General features: G+C 43.6%; 1 protein-coding gene across 1 annotated transcript in view; it reads right to left on the reverse strand.

Moving 5' to 3' along the window:
- Positions 1–7,273, reverse strand: part of MAP7 (microtubule associated protein 7) — a gene marked incomplete at its 5' end in the record, with an annotated part of 69,659 nt that extends 62,386 nt beyond the window's left edge. Inside the window, 2 exons of the mRNA XM_015411968.1 lie at positions 2,681–2,758; positions 7,172–7,273. Coding sequence (XP_015267454.1) covers positions 2,681–2,758; positions 7,172–7,273 — 180 coding nt within the window. The remainder of the gene's footprint in view (positions 1–2,680; positions 2,759–7,171) is intronic.
- Positions 7,274–11,607: the final 4,334 nt, after the last annotated feature.

Raw genomic sequence — 11,607 nt, forward strand, 5'->3', positions numbered from 1 at the left:
TTTGATTTTAACTTTTACTGTTCCCAAATCATCTTAGTTTACTTCCTTTTACCGTGTTTTATTGCAGTGTAATTTTAAGTCTGGTTTTAGTGACCAAAATGATTGTACAATGTTATTTTTTAGTACCTAGTTGCACTTTGGAAATTTTACTATTAGGCCATTGTAATTTATTTTTATTCCTATGGTTTTATATTGCTGGCTAAGCACTGTAACAATAAAATTCATTCAGGTTTATATCCTGGCTTATTTCTCCCTAAAGGAGACTGCCCTGAGACATGCACCTATTATTCTAGCAAATCTCCCCCCCCCTTCCTGGTCTATGGGCTGTGAGTGAGAGGACTATAGGTCCTAGGGCGGCTCCAGACGGAGGCAAGATGGCGGCCGCCATATTTTCCCGCCAAACCAAGTCCCCCACCGCAGGGCTGATAAAGGCCCCCCCTTCTGCTTTTCCTCCTGTAGAGGCAAGCTAGGAGGATAAAAAGAGACGAAATCCCTCTTGTTCTAGGGTCTCCCAAAGACCAGGGAAAAAACCGTGGATCGAATGGTCCAGTTTGCTTCAAGCACCCGGGAGGGGAGAAAGGAGACGAAATCCCCGCCCCCCTTTCGGCTGTTTGACCTACCGCGATTCAGTCGAGAAGCCAGAGCCCTGGCAGATAATTGCAGCGCATCCAGGGTCACATCTGCAGTGAAGGCAATAGCTAAGGAGATTTTCAACTCGTCCTTAAATTTCGGATAGGAGGGGAGGGAGGGGCCGAGAGAGAACAGACCTCCGTGCCTCCGCGTCTCTTGATCTCCACGCTCCCTGGTTCTCAGGAGCTGACCCTCCGTCCGAGGACGGGTAAGGCCAGCAGGAGATCTCCTGAGAGGGACCGCTGGGTTCCACCGCCGCTAGGAACTCCCAACGTCGTTGTGGCCCTCTCCAGAGCCATTCACTTTAATCAGCGCTGCGGCTCTGTTCTTCTTCCTTCTCTCTTCTTTTACTTTCGCTTTCTTGTGAGCTGCTCTGTGCAGAGCAGCTGGAGTACGTCCTGCTGCAAGCAGGGCCGGCAAGAAAACTGGATCGCCTACAAGGAGATAGCCCCTCCCCCGTCCAGATCAAATTTGGAGCCGACCCTGCGGAAGGAGGCAGAGCTTATCCCAGATGTGAGGAATGTCCCACGAAGAACCACTGGAGAATGGAATTCCCACCATGAGTACTGAACAGCAACAGTGAGGCAAATGGTGCCTCAGACTCTGCCTCAATTGTGCTGCAGCAGTGGCCCGAAGTCCCATCTAGCAAATTTATTCTCTAGCTTTTCATTATTCATGTCTCCTTTTTGAATTTTTATTTGCAAACAGGTGTGGTCCAACAAGAAAATGATGTGTAGTGAAGCGTATTGTATTTTTTTATCAGCAGACACAAACAGAGACAGAAATCTGGGGAAGAATCCACTAAAGCTCTGTATTCTATCATCCTAATCCTTCCCTACATCTGCCAGCAAGCCAACTCAGAAAACCAACCCACAGAAAATTACAGGTACAACTTGGAACAGTATGGGCTATGCTGTGCTTAAGTAGCATGCCTAAGAGAGTGCAGTGTGTCTCCCATACTTTGCACACAGAAGATACTTTAGCTTCTCGCATGGGATTGTGGTCAGTACATGCTGGCTTGCCAAGAGTCAGAGTAGGAGCCCCAAAGATTTGCCAGAGTGCATCTTATGTAGAATGGAACTGCTCTATTAATTTCTATGACAGAAAATTACAAGATGGGTCAGAGGTCAAGTTATATAGTGGTGAATACCCTCCCCCCCGCCTCTATAGGTGCTCACTTCCCTTTGACATGACTCTTCGGTTCTCAAAAGCATTCCAAAAAAAAGGATGCCTTAACTTCAGATGGTAAAGGGATGGCAGTGGCTTTTCTTATCTGTAGTTCTTGTTCATCTGCCTAGCCCTGACCAAGAGTTCCAATATTTTACTTGAATTTATCTCTTGGAATATTTACTTCAGGCTTCTGAGAAGCTTTAAGCAGCCCAACAAGAAGATCATGAAAGTCAATACCAGAATGTTAGTCAATTTAGGTCTGTTCAGAAATGGCAATAAGTTTTAAATGGTGGAGGGTACAACAAAAAAACCCCTTTGTTTGCATGCTCTCTTCCACTATGTGTAACATGAGTCAGGACCGAAGCACATGCTTATGTAACTGAGCCACACTTGTACGCTACCACATATACCACACAACCTGCAGTATGGACATAACATGACATTAAGATTTCAAGACTGAATTCTATGGCAGAAAGGATTTTTTACATATAATTATACTCTTATACTATACTGCTTTATTATAAATACCAGAAAGGATTTTTTACATATAATTATACTTTTTCACTATACTGATAAGCTTATTGTTATAAATATCAAATTATAAGCACTTTATAACCTATGAAAACCCTTTGCTATAGTAAACACAGCCATGACCTGGATGGTTCAGGCTAGGCTGATCTCGTCAGATCTTGGAAGCTAAGCAGGTTTGGCCCTGGCTAGTATTTTTATTGGCGACCACCAAGAAAGCCCAGCATCGCTATGCAGAGGCAGGCAATGGCAAACCACCTGTGAATGACTCTTGCCTTGAAAACCCTTGAGTTTGATAATAGTACAGTTTGACATTAAGTCAGCTGCAACTTGATGGGGGGGAGGGACTCACCTAAAAATTTTTCCCGTTCCTCTCTGCGTTCTCGTGCAAGTCGCTGTCTCTCATCAACTTTCAGTACTGGTGCACAGTCTTCAAAAACAGGACAAGAAAACGTTTAAAAATCTCAAATTAAATGTACAGGATTCTAAACTCAATAAAAAGCAACTTTAAAGAAGTACAAGCAGTTGAAATTTAACCTGTTTAAGAATTTGTGAAGCCCAACAAATTAACAAATTAACAAGATAATTCTTCTGTGCCTAAACAAAAAGCATTGTCATGCATGGTACTCAACCAGTTCTTAGAGTTCTCACTTATTCCCCCTCAGGTGATAACCCTGTGCCTGAGCTACCTGAAGTGTGAAGTGGTTTTCTTCCATAAAAAAACCCCTCTACATAAAAAAGTTATGTCAAATCAAAGAATTCTAGCTTAGCTTTGTCCCTGACATTGTTTTGTTTGTTGTGGTATTTTGGGTTGGCCAAACTGTGGCTTAGGAGCCACATGCGGCTCTTTCACAGATATTGTGCAGCTCCCGGGAGGGTGGCTGGGGAAGCATAGGGGAGGCATGCCTCCCAGATTGATCTTCCCTCCCCCAGCCAGTGCTCCCTTCCCTGGGTAGGCTTGAGCTGAGGGGAGCAGTGAAAGAAAGCAACTTTAACTTTAAATGTGTTCTTAAAGACACTCCCCCCCACCCCCGCCGGCTGGCTCAGAGAAGGCATTTGTCTCTTTAAACCCCTTCCCGAAGCCAATCCAGCTGGCGTGGGGCGTGGAGGTCTTGGAAGATGCATTTAAAGTTAAAGCTGCTTTCTTTCCACCTCTCCCTCCATCCCATCTATTTGCTTTCTTTACACTTTATTTCTCTCTCTCTCTCCCCTCCCTCCCCATCTAATAATTAACAATATCTATTTTTACCCCGTTTGTTTTTATTTTTGGCAGTCTCATTTAATGTTAAGAAAAAGCAAATTTGCATATTTTTCTATAAAAACATGTGGATTATATTTCTTCATGTCTTGTGGCTCTCAAACATCTGATGTTTATTCTATGTGGCTCTTATGTTAAGCAAGTTTGGCCACCCCTGGTATAGAGGAACACTCAGTTATGTGAGTATACACCAGCCATCTGAAGTCATGCAGCTCAGGTATAATTGTCATCTATGAAAATGAGAGCGAATGTCATGCAGACTAAATTTTCCATCAACAAACTGGAACTTTCCTGTTTTTCCTATCCCACTTCAGCCCATTTCCACAAAATGCTGTTCCTGGGGGAAAGGGGACCCAAGGAAGACATGCAGTGAAAAAGGGGAATTGTTGGAAACTGCCAATTTTTAGTATGGATCCATCCAGGGCTTTTTTTTTTTTTTTTTTGTAAAAAAGGGGCTTGAAATTAAATTTTTAGTATGGATCCATCCAGGGCTTTTTTGGGGGGGGGGGGAAGAGGTGCTGGAACTTTCAAGAGGGAAATGAAGTTTTCAATCTGTATATTGAAAACTCAAGAATTTGTAAACATTTTCAAAATAATTTTGTTGAAGAGGTTCCATCCCAAAGCATTTTGGAGGTAATCAACAGGCAGCACAATTTATGGTTGCCAATCTCCAGGTGGAGCCTGGAAATAAGAATTACAACTGATCTCCAGATGACAGAGATCAGTTCCCCTGGAGACAACGGCTGCTTTGGAGAGTGGACTTTATGGCATTGTGCTCTGCTGAGGACCCCCCCCCCTTCTTAAATCCTGCCCTTCCCAGGCTCCACCCTCATATCTCCAGGAATATTCAGCCTGCAGCTGGCAACCCTAATTTAAAATCCTATACTTGAGCATAGCTGTTCTAAAGTTACTTTTAGCACAAGACATGTTATCCTGAATACAGATTACACACAAAGAATGTCATATCTGTATACACTGTGGAATTTGTCAGAAAAATACAAGAGTGACAGGAGTGACATGTCGCCCAGTAGAGTACAGATCCCCAATCTGTGCGGTAATACATGAAGCACTTCTAAGTAAGATGGAACTTTCTTTAAAGAGGCAAATGCGTTTTCTTCTTTTGGCGTATATAATTGATCTTGCTGTCTTATATCTTTTGTTTTAAGAGAACAGAAATGAAAGATTAATTGCCTGGCAGTAGGCCCAGGTGCCAGCAACTGGGTAATGGCTACAGCTGACCAGCTGACATCCTGCCACTGACTACATAAAATATAAGATATGTGAGGAGGTAGAAAAGTTTCACAGGGTATGTGATGCCTTTGTTTCCCCCCATTTCCTATGAGCCCTCTTTTCAGTTGAACAGCTTTCCAGTCTGAACAAATGGCACTGAGACAGTTGTAAAACTTGAGCATGTTCTAGAGAGTGTGGGATAGAAATCTTTTAAATAAATAAAAACTGACAGCATGGATGGCAAAGAAGAAGACATAGCTCTTTACAGATTCACTTTGTCGCTGCATGTCAAGGGCCTTAGGGAAAACAAGAAAAATGTGCTGACAGAGCCTCACATAGCAAGGTCAATATTTAAAGTAGAGCCCAGCAACAAGTCAGAGCTCTGGAATTTATAAAACAACAAAAGAGACACCCTTCAAAAAGTTTAATTTTAGTGACACCAGCGCTCAGAGTTTAAATTGGTTTTCAGCGCCAGAATTTGTGTGCACTCAACTCGGAGAGCTGGTCAAGGTATGAAAACCAAATCTGGATAGTTTTGCTTTTCAAACGAACATCAGCTGTTTTAGAAGAATTTAGCTGTAAGAGTGGCATTAAAGAAACCACAAGAAAGCTCATGCAAACAATTGCAATCACGTATTTGCATTATCAGTTTGCTTAGGCTGTAAAAAATCTCCATGATCGTGGTTACATTTTGCAATATGGAAGTTCAGCAACCAGAGCTGGAAATCTTGTTACATGAAGAGAAGTCAAAGGTTTCTAATCTGTACTCCTGCAGGTAAAAATTCACATATATGTTGGGATTTCTTCATTTAGAAGAACTATCACTCTCTTCCTGTAATCCACAGAAATTTACGCACGAATAAAATTGTGTTAATCTTCTTGGTGCCACATTATTCTTGTTTATTTCTGCCATTAACTATTATCTAGTTTCTGTTATAGTCTAGGCCATTCTCCATTTTAATCCCCCCCCTACTTTCTTGCAAAACAAATTGCCTATTATGGCTTGGATCCTATGGAAGTAGGACTGCCAGATTACCCAGGTTGGTGGAAGAATTCCCACCAGCAGACTTCTTCCCCCAACACTACTTGGTGGGCTGGTGGAGGAAAATGGGAGGGGATTGCCATCGCAGTGATATGGTGAATTCACTTCCGGCATGACCTAGAAGTGACATCACTGCATAGGGGTGACACTCAAGTGGTCACCAAAAGGTCTATGTTTAAACCACAGAGTCTGGAGTGAATACTATAGAATACCCTGTGTGATGATGTCCCTTCCAGATCATGCCAGAAGTGATGTCACTGTACTGCTGTCACTGGAGAGCCCCCCCCCCCAATTATAAATCTGCTGCTGTGAGATTTCTAAGGATTTTCGTCTGTCCCACTTCCCACTAAAAGCCCCAAATGCTTTCTGAAATGCTACTCCAAGGCGACAGTGGTGGCCCACAGCAGGAGGGCAGGATCAGCAAAAAACTGTTTCCATCTGTCCTCCACTAAATCAAGTCCTGAGAGTGCTAACTAGGGAATGGGAGAAGTGTGCAACTTTGCCAACAGAGTGAAACAAATATCTTTTAAAGTGTGCATATCTGCTTAATTATCATATTCATATCCAATTCAAAACTTTAGCTGTCCCTGATAAACAAAAACTTATACTTCCTTGCTGGCTATTGCCCAGTTCTATTGCTTATTGTTCCTGAATTGTACCTGACAAAGAGAGTGTGTCTTGTATCAGGAAAATACATTGTAAAAAAATTACGATACTGCAAAAAAGCCATCTTCTCATAAGGAAAAATTGCTCAATCTTAACAACTTAAGATCAGAGGTGAATAAATATGCCTGGCAGTAATAAACCATGTCAGCATTTTTGCTGTCATATTATCTCTTTCCTACACAACTCAAACTAAAACCTAAAAGGAAACTCTGATCCTAGAACTCTCTAATAGGAATTATACTGTACCAAAAGCCCCAGGGACCACAACACCCAGCCTATTTCCTTTTCTAAGTGCTTGTTTGGCATTCATCCCATACAAGATCATTAGGAGCAAACCTGTTGACTCTGAAGTAAGTCCCATTTTATTCAATGGGGCTTCTTCCCAGAAGAGCATTCTTAGGACTGCATCCTTATTTTACCAAGAGTAAAATCTCAGTTGTGTAAGTTTCAAATGCAAGCATGCAGTGTTTGCTTCTGTTAAATGTTCATGTTTTACATTAGAAAATAAATTAACACCCAAGCTTCAGCAGTACCTGAAGAAATACGAGAAGGAAAACAACACACCATTTTTTTAAATGAAGGAGTTTTAAAATACTTTCTAGGTTACAGAAAGCAAAGAAAGGTAAAGATAAAAAGATAAACTATACCTGGCTTAGCTCCAGTATTGCTAGTGTTCTGCTCAACAGCAGCAGAGGAAGGACGGTTGGATGAAGCAGATTTTTTGTCTTGCGCTTTAGAACTTTCAGATACTACAATTAAGAGGGAGAGAAAAGATTCCATTAACCATGCTACTACTACTACATCAAACCATACTTCTATTGTTGTTTACACAAGGAAATAATTTGAGCCAGATATATTTGGCGCAACTTCCCATCTTCCCAACTTCCCATTATTTTAGGATAATGCGTATTTGTCAAACCATTCTTTGCTGTAGCTATGGATTTGGAAAGATTTCTACTGAGCATTAGGAATGAATACATCTCAGCCAACTTAGAAATCTGCCCAGGAAGCTTCATTTGTTTAGCAGTGTTTTTTAATTATAGATGTATGACTTAAACGAATCAGCGTACTGTGAAGGGATAGATCCCTTTGTAAATGAAATCACAGCAGCTATCTTCATCTTTCATCTCTCTATCAAACCCTCATCTAGGGTGATAGGAATCAAACTGCAATGTGAAAAAGTCACAAACCACTGATGACTCACATTGTTATTTTTCCATGCCTCAATGGCTCCAAGAAGAGAAAATTAGGTTAAGCTTCCACCTCTTTTTTGACTCTGCTTCCCACCACACCCATTTCATCTTTCCTCCCCCCATCTGGTCCTCCCATCTTTCTCCACCATCTCTTCTCTCAATGCTCTTTCTGTTTCCCATTGCATGTCAAATACTGGATGGCTAAAATTCTCAGTGTTATAAGCACTGGACTATTAAGCTGTAGAGGCAAGAAAAAAATCATCAAATTCTATATACAAAATTACAGCTTTGTAAAGTAAATGTTTAAGTTGTGCTTCTGTGAATGTTCAGAGGTTAACTTTCCTGGGAAAACACAGGCTTGCAAATTCAGCTTTCTGTTTAGTTTTCTCATCTGCCAGGCCAGCAGCAGGCAATTCCCATGCTGGTGTGAGGTAGCCAGAGGTCATTTCGGGGGGAATCGCGGGGGATCGCAGTTCTCCCGGGTGAGGTATGAGGAGCGTGGCACATGACGAAGCCCCACCCCCTGCTTCCGGCCACCCCGCTTCCGGCCCTCATTCAGCCAGGAGGAGGCAGGAGAAGAGGGAGGGTAAGTTGCTTCCTCCCTGCCTCTCCCCACCCCTGCCTGCCTGGGGCCAGGGAGGGCCTTCGCGGGGCTTCCTTGCACTCCCACCGTCATGGGGCCCGGCAGTGGAGCTGCAAGGCCGCCGGTGGCGGCCGGGACCGTTGGGGGCGGGGTGTGTGGCCTTATGACACACTTCTGGTGATGTCAGGGGGGGTGGCCTTATGACACACTTCTGGTGATGTCGGGGGTGTGGCATATGCTAATGAGTTATGCTAATGAGTTCCCCTAGCTCTTTTTCTACGAAACGACCCCTGGAGGTAGCCAAGAGAACAAGGGAACTTGTCCTGTGACTCCATGACCTATCCATAGTCAGTGGAGTTTGTAATGAACTTTATGGAGTCCAATAGGCTACAGAGGAAGAATGCTGTATTTTGTTGGGGGGAATGTTTAGCTTGAAAAAGATTTTTACTTTGGAAATTTGGGTTTTTAAATTTTTTTTAGAGGGATTATAGCAATACCTCAATAAAAGAGGCCACAAAACATTACCTAGCCCTGACCTGAAACAGAAACCTGGAAACTTAAATGGTAGGCAGAATAACTTTAATCACCATCACAGACGTAGTTTGCTCAAGTAGCTGTTAGACAGCTTTTGTTCAATTATATGCTTTTCCTTTTCTAACCAATGACTGTTATTTTTTCTTTCTATAATTGGCCTTATGGTGGTCGGTCTGCACTTACACAAAAGCCTAACTTGGCTCACACTTACCAAAACACAAAGAGAAGGCAGGGAGCCACCTGCCTTAAACTAAATTACACTAGTAAGCCGATGTTCAAGGTTTCCCCTGCATCCTTGGAGATTTGGAGGACGCTAGGGATGCCAGTCTCCAGGTGAAACCTGGGGATCCCCTGGAATCACAGCTCATCTCCAGACTACAGAGATCAGTTTCCCTGGACAAAATGGATGCTTTGGACTGTGGACTCTATGGCATTATACCCTGTCCTCTCCAGGGTCCACTCCCAATCTCCAGAAGTTCCCCAACCTGGATGTGGCAACCTTACCCCCCCATCCCCCGCTGGTGACCAGGGAGGACCTGACAACCCTAGAAGGACAGCTCTTCATTTGAAGAAGAGTCTCTTAAAAGGAAATAGTGGCTAGGTGTCAAGAGTAGTAGACAATCTTGGGTTTTTAGATAGTGGTGGGTTCTTTACTTTCTCCTGTATGTGTAGTTTTCCCCTCCCCTTTTTTCTGTTGTAGTTTTTTGTAGTGATAAAAAATAAAAAAATCCCCTCCAGGGGCTTAAAAATAAAAGAGTAGTAGACAATCATATCTCCAATTCATATTCCGGTGCTTGCAGCAAAAAAGAATCCTGTATGTGTTTGGCGGAGTGGAATAAAGCTGGAAAGCTAATGGCTCAGAACCTAAGCCACCTGAGTAAATTCTACATTCCCCTCTATTACTTGCGGAATCCCTACCACCAAAGGAACGAGACCTGCTGCCAACCAAAATGGTTGGTATTTAGCTGGATGCACCATTACCCTGAATTTAAACTAACTTTGGTAATTCCTTACTCACACAATTATTTAGACCAGTGGCTTTTTAAGGAAGCCTGAAGTTCCTTGGAAGTTCAGCAGGGGCTTCTAAATTAGTTCCGTAACTTTTCTGCCTCCACCCATGCAATTTGCTGCTACTTGAGTGTGTCTAGAACATGCTAGTGAGTACTTAGTTCACATCTGATGACACGCTCTATAGTTCTGGCCATTTCTCCCAACAACTATGCAGCGGTCATGACAGCTGGCACTAAGATTCTGAGAACAGAAGACAAAGGTGCTAAGAAATGGTAACACAAACAGCAAAGAGTAGTTGATAGGGTTGCCAAGTGACTTACTGGCTGCAGCGGGGGAGTGGTGGTCCCAGTCCGGGACATTCGTATGTGCATGTAGCGCTGCGATGACGTCACCCAGAAGCGACGTCATCACACTGGGCACGTTGCCCGGCAACGCTCTAGCAATTACCCTGAAAACTCTATGGTACAAGAGAGTTTTCAGGGTGATTGCTAGAGCATCGCCCGGTGATGTGCCCAGTGTGATGACATCACTTCTGGGTGATTTTCTGTTGTAGTTTTTTGTAGTGATAAAAAATAAAAAAATCCCCTCCAGGGGCTTAAAAATAAAAGAGTAGTAGACAATCATATCTCCAATTCATATTCCGGTGCTTGCAGCAAAAAAGAATCCTGTATGTGTTTGGCGGAGTGGAATAAAGCTGGAAAGCTAATGGCTCAGAACCTAAGCCACCTGAGTAAATTCTACATTCCCCTCTATTACTTGCGGAATCCCTACCACCAAAGGAACGAGACCTGCTGCCAACCAAAATGGTTGGTATTTAGCTGGATGCACCATTACCCTGAATTTAAACTAACTTTGGTAATTCCTTACTCACACAATTATTTAGACCAGTGGCTTTTTAAGGAAGCCTGCAGTTCCTTGGAAGTTAAAAAAAAATCAGCAGGGGCTTCTAAATTAGTTCTGTAACTTTTCTGAAAGTTACAGAACTACAGAACTGCCACCTGTACCCCTCCACCCATGCAATTTGCTGCTACTTGAGTGTGTCTAGAACATGCTAGTGAGTACTTAGTTCACATCTGATGACACGCTCTATAGTTCTGGCCATTTCTCCCAACAACTATGCAGCGGTCATGACAGCTGGCACTAAGATTCTGAGAACAGAAGACAAAGGTGCTAAGAAATGGTAACACAAACAGCAAAGAGTAGTTGATAGGGTTGCCAAGTGACTTACTGGCTGCAGCGGGGGAGTGGTGGTCCCAGTCCGGGACATTCGTATGTGCATGTAGCGCTGCGATGACGTCACCCAGAAGCGACGTCATCACACTGGGCACGTTGCCCGGCAACGCTCTAGCAATTACCCTGAAAACTCTATGGTACAAGAGAGTTTTCAGGGTGATTGCTAGAGCATCGCCTGGTGATGTGCCCAGTGTGATGACATCACTTCTGGGTGATGTCATCGCGCCAGGCACGTCAGCCCGATCTGGCCACTTCGGGGGTGGGGTTACCCCCGCCAGCCGGATCCTGACTGGCGGATTGGCGACCCTTTGAGCGGGGGAACCCCTGCCCCCCCGGAGTACCTGGCAGCCCTACTAGATGAGCTGGTTTGGATGACTTATTTTCTGCTCTATGGACTAGTCTCTCCTTTTCTTGTGAAATCTGAGGGCCAAACTACACATTTGGCCATGATTGGGGTTGGGGAAACCCCAAACTGCTTTCCCCAAAACCACATGGCAGCTGCAGGGAACTCAGACAAGTGCTGAAACAG

The sequence above is a fragment of the Gekko japonicus genome, unplaced genomic scaffold, assembly GCF_001447785.1.
Source record: "Gekko japonicus isolate JY-2015 unplaced genomic scaffold, Gekko_japonicus_V1.1 scaffold184, whole genome shotgun sequence".
NCBI classification, from domain to species: domain Eukaryota; kingdom Metazoa; phylum Chordata; class Lepidosauria; order Squamata; family Gekkonidae; genus Gekko; species Gekko japonicus.